Raw genomic sequence first — 21,527 nt, forward strand, 5'->3', positions numbered from 1 at the left:
TAACCAAGGGGGTGTTTTCCTCAAAATTAATCCAAGTTGTGAGTATTGTTTTAACAGGATAAAGTTGTGTTGTGTCGGTATGCTGGGTGCTGTAATCCTGATGCGTTGTCTGTTGGAGCTTGATCAAATGAATGATTCATAACTGATACATTATCTGAAGCCTAATTTTTATACAAGTAATATTCATACTGGTTTAAATAAACAATTTGATCATGTTTCCTATTTTTGCTGAGAAACAGCTTTATGTAAAAGGAATTAAAGGCCTGTCCCTTATAGACGCCTGTCCCACATATGGGCCTGTTGACTTAAGTGATTTAAGCAAACAATGGCCCAAGCTGTCAATTTAAGGTTTATGCACTTATGCATGTGTTTTGTGCCCTTATTATAAAACTTTTTTTTTTAACTTATTGAGATCTTGGAAGAGCATCTGGTAGTTTTTCGAAGGCAGTTTAATTCAGTGTCTTTTATTCTCTCGGTCACCACTCTAAATAGTCATAACTCCAAATATGTACAATAGAATAAAAACATCACAGGCCACAAAAACATTTTTCCAAGTGCTGAATATCATTTTATCCAGTGTTAGTGCCTAACTTCACAAAAGTCGACCTAGAACAGCCTCAAACAGGACACACCAACACAAACAGGACAGTAACCACTTAAATACAAACACCATCTTCAGATGAATGTACAGTCAGGAGGCAACGCAAGCATGTCCTTTAAAAGTCTTTTCCTTCATTGAGTTGGCACCTCTTCTTCTCTCTTTGCCCCGTGCGTTTGGTTTCAGCACCGGATCGAGGGACAGCGATTCACATCCCCCATTACGCATGCGTCATGTTTTTTCTTTTGGTTTCCTCCATTGGGATTGATCACAGCAGTAAAAGACTGAATTGGTCGTCAAGCTCATTGGTCTCACAGACACTCAAAAAACTTGTGAATATATAACATTTCTTTGTCAGACATACTTGGCACGTGCTCTCCGGAGTCTGTAGGCGGTATTTAAACACTGTGGGTTTCCTGTGCCCACACCAGAGACTGCAGGGTTTTCAGTATCACAGGTAAATCTAGAATGAAAGTTACAGGCTAATCCTTAACTAGAGCGACTGTTAACAGGCTACTTGGTGAGTTCCGGCTGTGTTGCAGTCTTTGTTTCAAAGGAGCCAAGAGGCCTAAACAGGCTATTTTAAGACAGCCTAAGAGATTTTTGTGCTCAGCGAAAATTCAACCCACGGTTACACCTGCTATGATTTGACATTCTGTCGACTGCTGGGTGGGTCTCTGGGCCTTTCAGCTCAAGTCTCTTCCAGATTGGGGGGGGGGGATTCATATATCGCTGGACTTGTACATGTCGGAAAGGAGCCTGGTGATGGGCACGTTGCCGATGGTTTTCTTGAAGAACACCTCCTCTATGGTGGACGGGCCCACGGAGCGCAGCGCAGGCAGGAGCAGGAGCAGCTTCCCGAAGCGACACGGCTGAGTCGGGTACCTGAAACACATCACTGGGGTCAAACACATCCTCTGGCTCTCCCTGGCTCTCTGTGCACAATGTCTGACAGCAGCGTGTCCAATTAACGCACACCTGTGGTACAAATAGCTGCTAATTAACAACGAGGTTCAGCTGAGACACCTGTGCACAATTACAGCAGTGGCTTATTGCCTCATTAACTTTATAATGAATCTGCCTGCTAATAGTTACCTGGACGAGACGGATCAACATGGCTGTGACACATGCATGAGCTTACAGATGAATAGATAGATGGATGGACAGATAGACTGATAGAGCTGACTGTTACCTGGTGTGTATGTAACTGTTGAGAGTGAGCTGTGCCTCGTCCTGTAGTGCAGCGATGGCGCTGGCGTTGCGGAAACTTCTTAACTCAGTGTTGCCATGCGTCGGAACTGTAAAACAGAGGCAGTTTTAACCAAATGGGTTATTGATTTCAAAGGTGGGGGGTACAGTCAGTACAGGCACAAATCCTTAAAGGGCCTACCCGAGGTAAAACAGAACACCATGTTGTTTTTCATAAATTCCCTTCATGCATAGGTGTAGCCTACATGTCCCCCCACCGAGGCGACACGCCCCCCTCAATATTTAGAACATGTGCATTTGTTCCCCCTCCCAATAAAAACGTGAAATTAGCAGAGGACTTTGCAAAAAAAATGCACAAAATTAAATGTTTGTCGTTCAAAATGTTCTAGCAGAGGGCCCCCCAACCCCTCACGTTTCACATGTGCCCCCCCAATCTTATGTTCCTTTCATAGGTGTAGATTTCATGGGGGACCCAGGGGACGTGTCCCCCTCAATATTTAGAACATTTGTTCCCCTTCCCAATAAAAGCATGAAAGTAGCACAGTACTTTGACAGAATTAGACATTTACATACAAAATATCTATAAAAAAAACTGCAGTAAATTCAGTGTTTGTTGTTCAAAATGTTCTAGCTGAAGGCCCCCAACCCCCACATTTCATATGTGGCCCCCACAATGTTAAAATGAAACCTAGGTCTTTGCCTTCATGAAATAGATGGGCACAAATCCCCAAAAGGGCTTTACTTTTTAAGATACCCCTACCATAGGCAGGACAAAACACCATGTTTGTTCATAATTTTAATATGTTCTCTTCATGCATAAGTGTATGTTTTGGGGGGACCCAGGGGACACATCCCCCTCAATATTTAGAACATTTGTTCCCCTTCCCAATAGAAACATGGAAGTAGCACAGTATTTTTACTTTGACAAAATTAAAGACATTTACAACAAATTGATGCAGAAAAAAAATCTCCAAAGAAATTCACTAAATTGAGTGTTGTTCAAAATTTTCTGGTGAAGGGCCCCCAAACTCCCACAGTTCACATGTGGTCCCTCCAATGTTAAAATGAAACCTTTGCATTTGCCTTCGTGAAGTAGATGGTCATTACAAAAATATTTTATATGACAAAAATGATGAAACTGATCAATACACTGACTCACCTCATAAGTAAAATAGTGCAGAATAAAACCCTTTTGGAGATGAGGGTACCTACTGAGTCTCATTATTTTTCACCTATAGCTTCGATCTAGTTCAAATTTGGACTAATTGTGCCCCTACACCTCAAAGCAATATGCTTATCAAAATGTGTATTTATTATAAAACTATAGGCTTTTATATACAGAGTTGTCATGGGCAGAAATTTTACACAAACACCTTTTATAAAGAAAGAAAGCTACTGTTCCAGGTATATGATGGTATGTTAGCACAGTTCAGGCCATCACACTGATACAGAAACTTGGCAAAAAACAACAAAGCTGGTGTAAAGTGAGGAGTAAAATGTATTTATCTGATGTTAATATGTAACAAAGTATGCGAAACTAAACTGCTTTAATCACTCATACTTTTGGAGATATATCAAAAATGTAGTTAGCTCTATTAAACGTTATGGTGCTCAAGATTTTACAGTGTATCTCACGATGCTTAAACTACACTCCAAGCTCTGTAATAGCTGTTACCACTTTTAATGATTTTATACAGATTTATGAAATAATTTTTAGTTAGGGTTATTCCCATTTCCATGCTCTTCATCCATTCTCTGTGTAATTTCTATCATCTTATAAAACACAAACACAATTTCATCTTCCAAACCTTTTCTTTTCAAATAAAACTGTTCGTTTTTGGATTGTAAAAGTGAAGGGTTCCCACATCCCCACCTCCACCCCACCCTTATTTACGCCCCTGGTTTTAACACCTAAAAAGGGTGGCGTATTATTACATGAATATTGATATACTATTAATTGAGGTACTAAAATAACGTTTGCTTTAATCCCCCGCGTCCTTCTCCATGATTGTTTTTAGGCAGCAGAGATGCTTCAGAGCACTTAACCAGAAATAAAGGTTTCCAGTAATAGACTGTAATAGAGGACACAGTAAAACACCCGATGAGACAACAGCAGTACTCACCGGCTTTAAATGTCACGATACATTTCAAACAGGCGAACTCTGTGGCGTCCAGACGCATCTGCCTGAATCTGGTCACTACCTCTTGAAGTGCTTGAATCTCAGACATGATCTTATTCATCCGCTGAGACTCTGTGTTTTCAGTGTTCATTCCTACAAGTACACATGGAGAAAACGTCATATATGCAGGTATTTATTTACATGTGCAGCCCATGAGGCCTGTTGCTGGCCTGTGCTCACATAAGCTCTCCCGTGCCTCGTTAAACATACCAGAAACAGCAAGAAGAGTCGTGGAGTCCACAGGAATGGCCCACTGCGCGATGCCCAGAACAAATAATTCCCTCCACGCGTCCTCCAACAGAATCAGCTGCAAAGAGGAAGAGTTTCAGTGTTAAACTGTGCACTCTACACCAAAATGAAGCAATGATTTATTGCATTTTAAGCCTTTTTTGAAACTTTTTGAGTAGCAGTGCAATATTAACTCGTGCGTAAAACATAATGTACATTGTTTTCCATATGCGCACAGGGTGGTTCGTTTTAGTAAGGCGTAGAACCATTAAAAATGAAATATAAAGGACAGCTGGCAGTTTGTCGTGACTGTTGCTCACGTTCAAAAGGCCCTTCTGGATATACTGTAAAGCGTACCTGGTCAGATAAAGGGAGGGTGGAGAATGCGGGAACACTCTTCGCCCACTTGATGCTCATGAAAAGGAGGCGCGCCGCCGACTCGCACACAGACTCCGTCGCCACCTCGTAGAGGTACATGGGGGTGCCGCTGACTTCATGGGGATACTGGGAGAACGTGAGAGAGAGACTGTCATTATCAGTTTATATTCTAATGAAACACAGTTCAGAGAATGGTGAACAACAAAGGTCAAATTCCAAGCCCCAGCACCTGGTTTATAATTATTAGTGTTGCTTGTGGAGGATTTACAGTGAGAAATCTAATAGGCGGATTTGTGGCTCTTACAGGCTGCTAAATCGGGGCAAGAATTTCAACTTCTAACCCTTACGGAGAAAAACTGTAATCCTATAATAACATTTGGGAAGGCTGTAATACAAATATCCACGGAATATCATAAACTATTAAAGTGTTAAAATATTTTCATGATTTAAAAAATGACATAAAAAGCTGTAAATGTCAGGTGGGAACTAAAGAAATCACAGATTGATTTGGAGGTGGAATATTAAGCCAAGTAAAACTTACACCTAATAAATCCTAGAGGATAAGAATAGTTTCCCCAAACTTTACCTTCGGGGTGGGCTGTGCCAGACCCACGATGGCCTGCCTCTCCGGTGTGGTGGACACTGCGCTCATCTCCAGGTTGTGAGGCTCCAGTTGCGTGACCGTGGTGAAGAAGGGAGGGCCGGGCAGCGAGGATCCCGGGAAATGGGTCGATGACCCGTTCACCTCTTTGTGGCCCCGGAAATATAGGGCGACCTGTTTGCGGATGGTGGACGTCCGGGGCCCCCTCTCGTGTTGGACGGCTGTGAAACGGGACAGAGTGAAAGAATGATCTCTCCGCAGGGATGAAAGGCTTATTTATCCAATTTATTTATTAGTGGCTACAGTTGGAATTAAACTAAAACTGTCCCTAAAATCAAGGAGTCAAAGTGCAAATTTGTTTGCGTAAAAGAAAAAATAATTGCCTATAATGAATTGTGATGCTCCCAAAGAGTGTAAACACCATCCCTCTTTAAAAAAAGTAAAGAGAAAGTAATTATCAATTCTTCTTTAAGCCTTCATTAGCAGCCTTAAACACTTTCCCATCCGAGTTACACACCTCCACCCCAAACGCCACTGCATGGCGTGTCTATGGCCGAAGTGATAATTCAATTAAACCCATTTACCGTCTTTATTCATGTTCACTTCCAGACACTTTTTCAAACGGCACGCTCGGCACTGGTTTCTGTGAGTCTTGTCTACGGGACAGCCACCCTGCACACACAGAAACACACGGGGGGAGAAAAAAGAGAAAGACAGTTACAGCCTTCAGTTAGATTTCTCTCATCTTGCACGATCGAAGTCTCCTCACTATTATCCTCCTGGGAGGCCACACTGCAGGTGAAAGATCGTGCTATTATCGTGTAGTCATCGACCTGCTCCCCTGCGGCTCCAGCGCGGCCTCATCCCGGAGGATAAGTACTCTATCCCGCCCTCTGCTGCCTAAATCCTCGCCTTCGAGTCATCACATTAGATTGGATTACACCTGGTATATTATAGCAGCGCGGTGTTTAGCCCAATACTTAATGGTGCAGGCATGACACAATTAGGCTCATCAAGGGAGACTTAACACAGCGCCACAACCTGGGGAAAGCAAATGGAATCTGCGCGTAAAATGCGCATTCCGTGCGTAAATCTGGCAACGGTTTTTGGATGAGGACCAGGGACGTCGTGTCTTTTAAATCCTTTCTCTCTAATAACACTGAGGGGACAAAATTCTTTTGGCACGTGTGCAACACTAGATTACTGATAAGATATTTTGGCGTGAACATGATAGATAATTAGACGCAAATACAATTTCCTGTGATTGCGTGTATCGTTTGATTCTCCTCAAAATGACGCAAAAAAGACAAGGTCAGCAATTTCTTAACTGGGGTTCTTTTGCCACAGGCCTGTGAAAAAAGGAACAAGGAGCCAGTAGGATTTAAATAAGGATAAAAGGAGTAGGCCTCACCTGAGAGCCAGATTTACAGACGTATGTCCTGTTTCTGCGGATGCTCCTCTTGAAGAATCCCGAGCAGCCGTCACAGGCGTACACACCATAGTGTTTCCCAGAGCTGCGGTCGCCGCAGACTTTGCACGGGATGTCCAGAATCCGACCTGAGAAAGGCCCAGAATCAGTTATCACTCGGCTCACTTTTAAATTTATAAAATGTAATGGCACAGTGTGACTGTTGCCCATCGTATATGCGCAACATCTGGATAAATTCCAAGAACAATTTCCAAACTTGACACAAAACTTGAGAAAATTGTTGCATGTGAGGTGTTTGTCTTAATTTAGAGGTGTCAGGTTAGCTGCTTGACTTGAAGTGGCACTGTGGACACACAGGTAATGCCAAAAATGAAGTCGTTTTGAACTGTGGAGCTATGGACTAATGGTCCTACAAATTACTTGTGTTTGTCCGACAACCCCACAAAACACACACACACACACACTGGACAGCGCCCCGCACCTCATCCGGGCATGGGAATTCACGGTGCACATTTCAAGAATAAAGTCCGGTGGGAAGCGTCATATCTGAGCTCTCTAAGACAATGGCCCGGGGGCGCACAATGGAGACATTAGGGGAAAGTGTTAACTTAATGATTTTCCCCCATTGAACCTCGTCTGACTGCCTGGATCTCGACAAGCTGCCAACTCCCCTTCATAATGGGACTCGACAGCTGCTTTATCCCGCAGGTCTATAGGCCCCAGGATTAGGGAGTGACACTGCACCATGAGAATAATGCGCACCAACTCGTTTCACCAACTCAAATGAAGTGTATGTAAATCGACCCCGGTGTAGATGAAAAAATGTGATTTTTTTGTGTGAAGATTTTGTATTCAAATCTATTAAAAAGAAGTATATTTGTATGCATATGAGGGAGGCTTTTTTTCTATTCTGGAGGGAAAAGCCGTCTATGTAATTACACTGACGTTTTGCCACCTGCTCATTGATTCGCCAGTGACCCGTCAAAAAGGGTAGCATGGGAATAACTACTGAGCAGCAAAAACAATGACTTCAGGAGGAGAGTTATAGGGCTTCAATTGGCAGATTATTAAGAATCAGAAGGCCATGTGGGCTATTTAACTGCTGGCCACAGCCGTGTAATTGCCATAAGATGGAGAGAGGCAACTTTTAATGTGGCGTTTATGTCTGGAGAGAGTTTGAGCAGAGGAGGTGGCCTGTTGAGAGTCATCCTCTCATCACGGGAATAGTTTAAAAAAAAAACCAACCTGCTGTATAATCACTTAGGCCAGGGTGAATCTACATGATTTAAAATTAACAATAAAAATATTGACCGCACTCACTGGAGTCAATTAATAGATATTTAATAAACCAAAGACAAACAAGTCATCTGCGCACTGCCAAAATAAAACTTTTACGCGTACTAAAATTGGAGACAAACGAAAGTGCGCAAAATTCCACCAGGATAAGCTCAAATAAATCCAACATTGTAGATTGCTGAGAGTCGATTAAATAAAACGACGCACAATTTTGTTGTGAAGCGGGGAAATGTATTTAACTTCCCGCTGTGGGGGTCCAATTCGTCTCCATTGTGTGCAGTAATTGCTTGAAGATATATGGCATTTTCTATTAACGTAATCACCATCAAGGCGAAAACCTACTAAAAAGAACTGGAAATTAAACTTTATACTGAGTGCAGGAAATGTTTCCACCGACCACCCATAATGTGGGTTTGAACTCGGGTGTGACACAGTTGTGATGTTGTTTTATTCTAATTTAAAACAGGTTATTAACAGCAGTGTGAGTGCATGTGAGCACCTGAGGATTAAACAACCGAAGCAACAGTTTGACGTGAATAATTTTCAAATGGTGACTCATAGAAGCAACACATAAGAAAATATAAAATTAATAAAAGTGTCCTACATTTTTGAATACAACAATAACCTTATTTAGGCCGATATTATAACACAGGAGTGATTTAATTTGGATTCATTGTGAGGCCTAACACAAGGAGAGCTGCAAAGGTGAAGAAAAAATAATAATCTGAAAATTTACACAAGAAAATTTCAACACAACGAGAAAAATAGTCAACAATTAAATTAAAAGCCGCTGAACACATTTATGGTGAATTATATGGCTGAAATATTTTGACAGTAGTGCAGAAACGCGCGCACGCAGACGCGTAAAGGCAGATAAGCGCTGTTTATAAATCTGTAGCACACCAGCAATTCAGTAAGAGAGGAATCTCTCACACAAACTTTAAAATCACATTATTAGAGATTAAATATCTTGCTGTTTATTACCCCTTTATAGAAGTTAAATGAAACTACAGGCAACAAGTGGCATCAGGTGGGACGCGAGAGGAGTACTGAGAGCACGGATACTGATTATTTATGTCTTTACCCCTTAAAAACGAGGTTAACTTAACAAACATTATATTAAAAGATAGAGAGAAGAGTCAGACTGAGGTGGTTTAATTATCAGTCATGACAGAGACAAGTTTACGCAGCGTAATGTGTGCGCTCGGCAAAAGAAGCAGCTCTTCCCCACGGATCCCATTTCTGTAACACCATGAGAACTGAACTGATTTTTTTATTAGTGAAGCTCTGATGGACATGAGAAATATAACAGCAGCTTTATGTTCATGTTTAACACACCATGCCTGAGAAAGGCCCATCACAGAGGAGTTATTCTAACACCGGGCTGCTCTGTATCTCCAGATGGACAGAAACACTTACTTGATTTGACGTTGAGAATATCCAGACAGCCACTTGTTGAGCCGGCGGGTTTGCTCATCATGGACACTCGACTTTTAAATAAAGTTGAGAATGAAAAATGTCCTCTTTCTCTTCTTCTTCTTGCTGACAAACACAAACTCGCAGCACTTTCCTTTAAGTGTTCACCAGCGGCGGTGAGATCGGCAAGTCAGCGCCCCGAGTTGCCCAACTTGACAAAGCAGATATCCGATCTACAAGCCCCAAATTAAGACACGGGATTGTACATTGTACCGGACAGTCTTCGCCTCCGATGTGCAGGATCCGTGTTACGGAGAGAGAACCGGACTGCAGCGACCGGTGAACGGCGACAGCAGCCCTCCAGCTCCGGCGTAGAAAAGTTGGAGTTAGGGAAAACGCAGCCTGGATCTGGAGCGCATCCGACGGTGCCAACCCCGGTGTGTGAAAACAGTCAAATCAAAAATGTCTTGAGATGCTCTGACAGGTGAAAGCTTGTTAAAACCAGGACACGATGTGACTTTGTGCTGCGAGTTCCTGAAATAAGCCTTGGTAATATTTATGAGAAGTGTCAGGAGGAGGCTGGAGGGTGGAGATCTCCACTTCCTTCATCCACTTGGCTTTCTACTCCAAACTCCAGCCTGACGTCACTGGCGTGTGAGGGAGAGTGTGTGTATGTGTGTGTGTGAGAGAGTGACTGATCGTGTGAATGTGTGCACAAGTGATGTGAAGTGCCTTGCTCATGGATCAAGAGGCATTGCAAACAAAAAACACGTGTTGCATGCATGTTTTCTGCAACATTATGATTTGTTTTAGATATAGATTTCATCATTAAGGCTGCAGCTCTCACAATAACCAACCAAAAAGACTTAAATATCCACACAATAAGCCTTATTTAAAAACACAATTCAAAATATCACATCACATATTCAAAAATAAAACAAATGGAGCTGAATTTGAGGCGAAAAATCGCAGCCATGAATAAACAGTATAAGGAGTGCTGTGGTGTCAGACCTGAGAGGTCACTGTGGGCAGAGGGGCTCAGACATGAAGGAGTGCAGTGTCATGTCCACTCTGATCGTCTGAGGTAGACATGATACTGATTTTTTTTTTTTTTTTGGCTGCATTAATGATGTGTTGGATGTTTGTCACACATTATCACAGATTAGAAAAGCTGAAGAGAGATTCATATTTATTTAATATTGTAGAATAATAATTTTTAATATAATTTCCTATGCTTGTTGCATGTCACTAAGTCGTCTTTTTTAATGGCTTATTTTAAAGTAATTTTGAGGTTCACTAATGTCAGTATTTTACAACCTGTTGCACGTATTTAAACTAAGATATTAGTGTCATTATTATTATATTGTTATTATTATTAGTGTCCATTCAAAGGATTTGGCATCGACTGATGAATGTGGTCAATCTGCACTTCAGCACTTTGAAGCAAAAACAAGGCTCCTGTAATGTGGCATAATGATAAATAAAAACACATATCCCTCCCCCTTTTGTTTTTGCTTGAAAAACATTTAAAATTACATTTAAAATTTTAATCAGTGTAGTTAAAAAAACATCAACATATACATGCAAACAAAATACAAAAATTGAAAAAACTGCACTCTCACCCCTTTTGCATTTTAAACATTATAGCTTATAAAAAGCAATAAATAAAATATAAAAATAAACAAATAAAACATCTAAGTAACTACTATAACTTTTTATTTAGCTCTTTTTGTTCACTTTTTGTGCACAGATTCATACAAACATCACCTCCACCCTGCAGTGATGTACATATTTAAATCTCAGGCTTCTTTTTAAAAGAATTTTAATGTGTTTATTACAGTTTTTTTAAACTCCTATCACACTCTTCATTATTATTTTGACTCCTCCTCCTGCATCCACTTAAAAGCTGCAGTTGTTTTTCCTCAAACTCTTCAAACTTTTGCCACTAGATAACAAAATTACACAAAATCTTGCGCAGAAAATTCACTTTAACAATAATTATTAATGATAAAAAGAGACAAGATAATTTTCATTCTCTCTTTCCCTAGTGACGTCAAATCAATTACTTCATTAATTCCATAACTGTCTTTACCTAGTGAATAAACTCTGCTGCACCTCCCCATCCTGTGGTGCCGGGCTGTCCGGAGGGTCGGGGCCGGGCCGCAGGGCCGCAGGGCCCCGCTCACTGACACTCTGACCTTGACAGCTTGCTGCGCTTTCGCCGGGTAACTCCAGAAATCCATATTCTGTTTTTAATTGTGTTCATTCCCACGGTACACTAAAGGCCATATGGACTCACAAAGTGTCGATTTAAGCGGACAGGGGCGAGGCGGAGAGGCGTAGTTAATTGCAATCAGCCATTGTTGTCTTTCAACCTGCCCTTTAGCTGAACAGACGAGGCTGGAGACTAACAAGCCTGAGGAGAAATCACTATAATATTCCTTTGATTTTTTTTCCTGCAGGGACACACAAAGAGCCCCGGGTCCTCAGTAGGAAGTGTACAGCCATATATTGTGTTTCTGCCTATAAATTCGCCACACTATAAAAGCTACACCTTTATTAGACTTCTCTTATTTATAGAGGGTTACACATTAGTTATGATACTTAATTATTTTACAGCCTACTAAAAAAGCAGAACTAAGATGTCTAAAATCAAAACACTTGTCCCCATTCTCGCAGATCAATAACATTTTCAGTTATTTCCAAGTGTGTGCGGGTGTGTGCGCATGTGTGTGGGTGGCTGCCGGGGTGGGGTGAATGCTGAATGTGTGACATAATCTCCTTAACTCGTCCTAATCCTCCTCATTCACTGATAGCCTTTACACAAATATAACCAACATCATGGTTGCCGGGGTTGCCTTCTTTCACTTTTTTTTGTATTAGTGACTCTCTTCTCCTCCAACAGTCAATGAAATGACGCGAACAAAGGGGCCAGTGGATTGTGTATCTGTTTTTTAGGGGGGAGCTCAGCATCGGTATACGGATACTTGACATACTATGGGACAGACTTAAACAAGGAGAGAGGAGTGAGAGTCCAACAGAAGTCACCGCAGAACAATAAGAGCGCACACACCTGTTGATTCTTGTTTTTTTTCCATCTTCTAATGATTTAAAAATTATAATAACAACTGCATTCGTTCAACACAGTATGCAAAGATGATAAAAATGACATATACAATATGTAATCTGAGTGTTATCCCTGCAGACGATCCCCGACTGGAGCCCGGAGTTTAACCATCTCTTTACGCGCTGCTATCACCGTGCAGGCCCCCTGACCGCCCAGGCGTTAACCAATTGGCTTTGGGGAGAAGTCACAAAGCTCCAGAGAGCAAATAATGGGGAGAATTCAAGCCGAGCAAAGACCCACACAGCCGTGCATCCTTTAAAAACTGACCGGGGGAGATCATAGGCATCATAGGCATCATAGAGCCCACAGACACTGATGATGTGAAGCTGAGAGAGGAGAGGAATCAGTCAGTCAGCTGTTTGATGGCAGATAGAAAATGTGAGCACCAACAGAAATGCTCTCTCCTGCATAATTTTAATACTTGATCTTACTTAATTTAATACTTGATTAAATATGATTAAACTTTCTAAATAAGTGAAAATATGCAGGCTGATTTCAGCACCACGGATAGTTACAACGGGAGGCATACCTGTCTGCCTGCGAGCTCATTCACAATTTAAAGGGGCCTTACTTCTTCATTTATAAACCAAGTTAAAGTGTGATTGTTTATACGAGTTAAAATCTAATTGTATCTTAATGAATGAATCATGTCACGCAGTCAGTGTTTCGGACTTGGGGTTGATCTTGACTCTGATCTCCTGACAGTCAGGCAGAGCAGTGAATTCAGCCAATCAGGATCAAGTATTGTGACTGCTCTCCCATGAGGCCTACTGAGCCTTTTGACTTCATCTAGACTCATAAAAATGATCAGAACTTTAAGATAACCCTTTAGCAGTTGCAACCTTTATTTAAAAGCTAAATCATGATGATATAATTCAACTCAAAACAACTTTATTAATCACATGAGGGGCATTTGTTCTACATGGGGACAAACTAATCTACAGGCTCTCAAGTGGAAACTGAAATCCGGGGTCTCACTTATAAATACTAAAACTGTTTTTATGGATAACAACTTTTTTGTGGGAAGTGGCGTACGCCTCTTTCAGGCCTCGTTTTGTACGTACGCCATCTTTATAAATAAGACCCCTGGACACCAGTGTGCTTGATCAAAAGACTGACTTTTGATGTGATTTAATTGGCTTATTGTTTGTTTTATTATAGGTATGCAGGACTCCGTGGAAAGCTGTATTCACCCAGTGGAGTATCCATGTGAAGTAAAGTAAGCTGACTTAAATTGGACCCAATGAAATGTATCAATATATGTTATTTTTTCCATTTACCTACATGCCACTAGGTTCATTTTGTCATGTGGACATTCATTTGGGCAAGTTTTTTTTTCACTTTACACCCAGGCTTGGTGAATAAAGTCACCTTTTATTTCACCCAACATGATAACAAAACCCATTTTAAAATAACTCAAAAAAGCTGTATCCTCTAACACAGGGGTGTCAAACTCATTTTAGTTCAAGGGCCACATACAGTCCAATTCAATCGCAGGTGGGCTGGACCAGTAAAACCGTTGCATAATATCCTAAAATTAACAAACACATCCACTTTTTCCACTTTTTTTGTTTAAAGAACATTTTAAAAATGCTAATCCATTTACAAAACAGATGACAAACAGCCTGTGATGTCTTCAGAAGAATAAATGCAATTTCAGCAATATTTCTCAATTTTTCTCACTGACTACAACTCACTGTCATTATTTGGCGTTTATCTATACATTTCCACTCCTTAGTAGTAATCCTGACAATATCACACCAAACTAAAATTAAAGAAAAGAAGTGTGGTCAGGGTGGAAAAGCATCTGAAGCAGCATTTTACATGAAGAAAGCTACTAGTGCATCAACATTAGGTGTGCTAAGTCATTCAGTGGCACAGATTGGAGCCTTTAGCGGGCGGTTATGGCCCCCAGGCTGTATGTTTGACGCCCCTGCTCCAACACACGTTTCTCTTGAGGAATGGCCTTTAAGTGGGTATTTTTCTGGTGTCCTGTGGTGGAATGTAACTAAGTGCTTGAGTAGTTTTTACTCCAGTACTGTACATACTGTACAAGCACAACTGAGATAAGTGTTTGATTGACAAAAACACAAACTCTTGATAATCATTTATGTTATTTTCATGTAAAAGACTGAACATTTCAGTGGTTCTTGGTCTCAAATGTGATTATTCATTGTTGAAATTCTGATTTATTTGTAATAATTTTAGAACTATTGATTGAACAAAACAAGCACTGTGAAAGGGTGGCTTTGGACTCTGGGTACTTCTCACTATTTTCTGAATATTTAAACAGAAAAGTAAAAAAAAGGTAGATTAAACCAAAATGATACTAATCAATAGTTGCTGTCCAATACAAATAATTAGCTCCACCTCATCAGCCACAACAGTAAAATGCTCCTTACTCATATAATAATCTTATGATATAATATATAGATATATCTATTTAATTTTAATACTATATACAATGTGTGTATTACATCCAATGTGCAATTACCCTGTACAGCTGTCAGTATATACCCATACATATATGTTATTTTTTCCATATGTGCATGACTGAAAGGTGTAAATAGTATTGAGTGTGTAGTTGTGTCTAAATTTAGTACTATATATTTTTCTAAATCTGATATATGTCTTGTATGTATTTATGTATCTTTATTCTGTAAGTATTCTGTTGCCATTCAACTTATCTTATCTTATCTTTAATTACATGTTTCTCCTGATAAATGGCCTTTAATTTGGTATTTTACTTAATACTGGTGGAATGTAACTGAGTACTTGAGTAGTTTTTACTCAACTACTGTACATACTCTACAAGCACAGCCAAAAAACAATTGTTTGAATGACAAAAACTTTAACTCCTGACAATCATTTGTGTTATTCTCATGTAAAAGACCGAACATTTCAGTGGTTGTAACTCTCTCATTATTTTAATTCTGATTTATTTGTAATCATTTGAGAACTATTGGTTGGACAAAGCAAGCACTGTGAAAGTGTAGCTTTGGGTTCTCGGTGCTTTGCACTATTTTCTGAATATTTACTTACCAAAAAAGGAAAAGTGTTAACTATAGTCAAGATGAATCCAAAATGAAAATAATCACTTGCAGTAAAATGCCCCTTACAGGTGAATGCATGAGTGATAATAGTTTGACTTTTGTTTTTTACAGTGTGAATATTTCTCTCCCACTGCCGGTGGCCCCAGTGGGAGGTGAGTGTGTCACTTCTGGTGCCACACAGTTTACTCATCAAGACCCACAAGTGTTCTCATCAATTACAGTAAACCCAGTGAGGTGGGATCCCTCAGGAGGACCACACCAGTGACTTTACCCCCAGTCTCACCATCTCCTCCACCGGTGTAATCCACATCCAGACACACCTCTGCGCGCACACATGCAAACCCCTGCACACACACATTTACACACACACACCGTGGAAGAGTTCCCCCTCAGAAAACACCCCAGACCCAGAACCCAAACCCAGAAACCCACAAGTTGGTGCGGTGCAGTTGGACGCTCTGACAAATCTATTTGGGGCAAATTGTCAGTGAGAAACTTCCGCTCGAACTGCCGTGGACAAAACTGGCTGTTGGGGAGAGCAAATCCCGCTGCATGAGGGTGGGGGACAATGGGGGGCGAATGTGTTGATGTGCGGCCGGTGGCTGGGGAGGGACAATGGACGGATTAGTCAGTCCTCTGGCTGACTGATTTGAGATGGCTCCTCTCAGCCTCTCACCGTGGGGAGTCCCATTGTCCCGCTTCTGATTCCCACTTCTCACAAACTCCAAACAAAAGTCAATCTCTTTCTCAAGGGATGGGGGGAAATATCGACCCGTGTTTCAGCTGGGGAAAGTGACTCAAAAACTTATTTGCAAGAGATGGCTGACTCTCTAACTCCCCGTCCACTTTTTTAATGTCTTTTTCCTCCCCTCCTCTGCGCCTTCATCCTCCTCATTTGCAGTCTCTATTGGCCGGTGGATAGTGGGATGTTGAATGATCCCGGGTTTTCAGACTCGAGTGGGGCTGGGGCACCTGTTGGAGGCTTAGAGGCGGCTTTGCGGCCGGGGTCATTAATATTAAAATATACAGAGATGCCATCACGGGCTGGTCTGAAATCGGTCTGATGTCGCCCCTGGGTTCCCTCTCTGGATGGACCTCTGCTTTCAGTCAGTCGTGAAGAGCCTTCTTTTCTTTTTTTCTGTCTTCTCTTTTTCTTTTTTCCCTCCCTGAAAAGACTCGTTAACAAATTATGACAGCTGAGTAGAGGGGCTTAGTTTGTTCACACTGCAAAGACAAACACGTGAGAGCCAAGGAGACCGCGATGTGATCAATGTATCTACAGTTCATTTAATATTCCGCCTGCATGTGCTGTGTGTGTGAAAATACCAGGGTTTACCAGAGCTGAGAAAACAGGTTGCAGCCACGCAGAGGTGACTAGATTTATGTGTGGGAAATATTTGTAATATAGCCAAAAGCTTTTATTTTCTTTGAATATAAAGTCAACAAAAACAAGATTTACTGTCAGGAGTCAGGTTAGAGCTTATTTATGCAGAAAGGTGACATGTTATTTATGATTTTTTTTTTTTAATTGAGACTCTCTATGGAAGCCTCCTAAAGATACTGTTAGTCATTGTAATGAAGAACCTTCTCAAAATAATGATGTATTGTCTTAAAATGACAGTCTCAAAATGATTTAGTAGCCTATCTCAAAATAATAACTACTAATTTCAAAAACAATGGGTAACTTACCTCAAAATAATGACTTATTTTTCTCATAATGAATAGTTATCTCAAAATAATGACTTAGTTATCTCAAAATAAAGATTTAGTTATTTCAAAAATAATGACTTATTTATTTAAAAAAGAATGACTTGCTTATCTTAAAACAATGGCTTAGTATTTAAAAATAATGACGTGTCTCAAAATAATGACTTTCTTATTTCAAAACAATGACACTTGTCTTAAAATAATGACTTACTCGTCTCAAAACAATGACTTAATTATCTATAATAGTGACTTACTTATGTTGAAATAATGACTTACTTATCTCACAATGACTTAGTATCTCAAAATAATCAGAAGCCTTCTCGAAATAATGACTTAGTATAAAAAATAATGACTTACTTGACTCAAAATAAAGACTTAGCTATTTTTTTTAAATGACTTAGTTATCTCAAAATAATGACTTAGTTAATTCAAAATAATGACTTAGTTATCTCAGAAATAATGACTTAGTTATCTCAAAAATAATGACTTAGTTATCTTAAAATAATGACTTAGTTATTTCAAAATAATCTTAGTTATCTCAAAATAATGATTTAGTTATCTCATAAATAATGACTTACTACTCTCAAAATTAATGACTTACTTATCTCAAAATAATGACTTAGTTATCTCAAAATAATGACTTAGTTATCTGAAAATAATGGCTTAGTTATCTCAAAATAATGACTTACATATCTCAAAATAATGACGTAGTTATCTGAAAATAATGACTTACTTATCTGAAAATAATGACTTAGTTATCTGAAAATAATGGCTTACTTATCTGAAAATAATGGCTTACTTATCTGAAAATAATGACTTAGTTATCTCAAAATAATGGCTTAGTTATCTCAAAATAATGGCTTAGTTATCTGAAAATAATGGCTTACTTATCTGAAAATAATGGCTTAGTTATCTCAAAATAATGACTTACTTATCTGAAAATAATGACTTAGTTATCTCAAAATAATGACTTAGTTATCTGAAAATAATGGCTTAGTTATCTCAAAATAATGACTTACTTATCTGAAAATTAATGGCTTAGTTATCTCAAAATAATGACTTGCACATTTTAAAGATAATGAATGATTTATCTCACAATTATGACTTACTTATCTTAAAATGATGACTTAATATTGCAAAATAAAGACTTACTGACCTCAAAACAATATCTTACTTAAATTAACATAATGACTCAAAGTATTTCAAAACATTGACTTACTTATCTCAAAAATGATGAGAAACAACACTAAGTTATTTTTGTGAGAAAGTTGCTCATAAATTGAATATCTTCACATTAGCCACACTAGATTTGATTTTACACTGCCTTAGTTTTGAGTCTAAGGCAATAATTTAATATCACATATTTAATGTCTGTATTTTCACACATTGGGACCATGTTGGAAGTAAATGTTCTTTTCGTTTAACATACTATCCCTTAAAGGACTGGTGTAGATCCATACATTAAATCCAAAAGAAAAACATGCAAATACCAGGTTCCATTGTTTATTCAGTCATTCACAGTAATGATAGTATTTACAGCTGACAGAGTCAACATACCTTTATTACACTCATTCACTCTGTTCTGTTAATGGAAGTTTACATTCCATACAAATGGGTGAACTTTGTAAATAGATTTCATAATCAGCCAAATTTAATATCTCTAATTACATTTTACAGTTGTTTTGTTACTTTAGCCAATCTTGTTAAAACTTCATGATGCATAACATATGATTTATACATGTTCAGTAGACACTGTGCACCCGTTTAGCTGAGTTCTTGCTTTGAACGTTAATATTGGAGTCGATGAAAACTCAAATCTGTTATCAAAACTTTGGCACAGAGGCATTGCATATTTAAGAGACAGGCAACTTATGATTGTTTTTCTTTTATCTGCAATAAGGTATTCTGTGAGATATTAATAACATGAATATGGCACATTTATTCAACTTTATCTATAGTTTTAAAGCAGCAGTTTTTAGTTCATTTATCTTAAACTTGATGAGGGATTAGAGTTTGTACGTGATATGATATTTACAGCTAATGCTGGCTCCACACTAGTCGTGATGCCACAAAATCACGCACTAAGTGTACATGTCTTATGCTCAACTTGAAGAAGATCACAGAGAAACTTTCCATCTTCAGCAGATGAAAGTGAAAAAGCAGCCTTAAAGGGTCTAACTCTGCTCAGTGAAGCTCAAACATCCAAGTGGAGAACCAATAAGCCAAAATATATGTTTGACTGGAGGGTCCTTTAACAGATTGCTGCCTGTACATTACAGTAAAGAGAGTTTCACATATATGTGCTGCCACAACCAACCATGCTGTCCGTGCGCACACAGTCTCTAAATGTCTTTAAAAGCAGTGTGAACAGTGGTCTCGGTCGTCAGACGGATTAACCACAGAATGGCTGTCGTCAGCGGTTCTTCACCTGGAGTCACTCTGACAGTCATTCTGCTGTTTATCCTGCTCTGTTCAGCAGTCGGTCTTGCTTCTGCCCTGCTTCCCCTGATGTTATCCCGCTGGCTCCACAGGTCAGGTTCAACGGTCACGGTCTGGGGTCACAGTTTCCACCCGTCATTAACCCTCAGGGACCCCTGCGGCACAGGAGCTGTCATCAGGAGCCTCACACTCACCTCACAGGTCTTAATACACACCCAGACACACTGGGGGCTGGTGGTTAACTGATAGAATCAGTGCAGGCGACCTTCCCTGTGTTCAGACTGCGGTGTCATGTGTGTGATGAGGCTCTTTGGAGAGCAGATCTGGGTCAGCGTATGAGTGTGTGTCAGGTGACATGATGAGAATATTGATGAGCGTGTGGCGTTTGTAGGTTAGTGGTGGATATACTTTGTGTATATAGTTCCTCACACTGAATGATAGGAGGACATGTGGTCATTTTGATTAGAAGAGTCCGAGACAACACTGCTGAAATTTGCTGTAAGATGCTTTCAGTGTTAAGTGAAGGGAGATTAGTGGTCTAAAGTTTTTATATAGTGTGAAGTTGACTGTGTGTAAATGCAAAATCCCCCTAGAGTGGAGGGAAAACACAATGGATGAATGAGCGTTATCTAATGCTCACCTGGTGGAAAAACAGACAAATAATGTGAAGAAAAACACTGGATTCCTGCACACACACTGTCAGCACTGAGTTCATCCGAGGTGTGTCTTATTTGTTAAGGACCTCATCAGGCAGGTACACAAGTTTAAAAGCCTGTATCATCATGGCTATATGATTACAAGACCAGTGCCAACTCAGTGCTCTCTGGAGTTCCTCGGGGTCAAACACACATAGACAAGCTCCAATCACATGTGAGAAATTGTGCTACAACTTTTGGCTCCCTCCCTAGTCAGCGTTTGTATGTGGGGCCCATGTGGTTAGCAAATGAGCTGAAAAAAGGGCCCTATATGGGATTGTCCAAGGGCTCCATAATGGTCCCATGCCAATTGCCCACATGGGTGGTTTTGCCCAAGTGGGCCCCACATTGGTTATGCTATGGCTACCTGGGCACCAAATGGGTACGGGTCCAAAATGAACATCTTATCTGGGGCCCGATTGGGTAAAACCCCCTATGTGGAACCTTTGGACAATCCCATATAGGGCCCATTTTTCAGCTCATTTACTACCTACATGGGCTGCACATACAAATGTTGGCTGGGTCATTACACCTGTAACTACTTGATGAATGAACGTGGTTTAAATATCTTTCATTTCTTTATTTACTTGTCACACATTGCTTAAAGAATCCATAGAATATACTGTATGTAAGTTATTTACGTTTTAGGACAAGACTACAGCATGAATCGAAGCCACATGCCACAGCATTTATAGTCTTAGGTAGTTTGCAGTGTGCTCCTCAGATGGGCCTTTAAACAAATACAAAACTACATAACACACATATGTGTCCATCACTGTTGTTTTTGACAGAGTGTTCATTCATTGAATGGTTTTAAGTGTATGAGAGAGTCAGATGTTACTGCAAAAATGTCACATGTTAATTAAAGGGACAGTACACACCTAAATCAAAAGTACATATTTTTCCTCTTACCTGTAGTGCTGTTTTTCAATCTAGACTATTTTGGTGTGAGCTGCTGAGTGTTGGAGATATCGGCCGTAGAGTTGTCTGCCTTCTCTCGATATAATGGAACTAGATGGCACTCAGCATGTGGTGCTCAAAACACCAAAAAAATACACTTCACTGCCTGGCTGCCAGAAGAAAATGCATTATGTGTTAATACAAACCACTCAGACTTTCATACATATCATATCAACATTTCTAAGGTGATGTAATAAATAAGCTGTCATTG

At 39.9% G+C, this 21,527-nt stretch overlaps 1 protein-coding gene across 1 annotated transcript; it reads right to left on the bottom strand.

Annotated features, from left to right (window-relative positions):
• Positions 1-65: 65 nt before the first annotated feature.
• On the bottom strand, positions 66-9,925 carry nr2e1 (nuclear receptor subfamily 2, group E, member 1). The gene is made up of 9 exons (XM_033648217.2): positions 9,339-9,925; positions 6,606-6,751; positions 5,779-5,866; positions 5,180-5,415; positions 4,573-4,719; positions 4,198-4,294; positions 3,931-4,080; positions 1,791-1,896; positions 66-1,483 (listed from the first exon to the last, which is right to left on the bottom strand). The coding sequence occupies exons 1-9, from the start codon at positions 9,397-9,399 to the stop codon at positions 1,321-1,323; spliced, it is 1,194 nt and encodes a 397-aa protein (XP_033504108.1). The 5' UTR covers positions 9,400-9,925; the 3' UTR covers positions 66-1,320.
• Positions 9,926-21,527: the final 11,602 nt, after the last annotated feature.

The sequence above is a fragment of the Epinephelus lanceolatus genome, chromosome 13, assembly GCF_041903045.1.
Source record: "Epinephelus lanceolatus isolate andai-2023 chromosome 13, ASM4190304v1, whole genome shotgun sequence".
NCBI lineage: Eukaryota > Metazoa > Chordata > Actinopteri > Perciformes > Serranidae > Epinephelus > Epinephelus lanceolatus.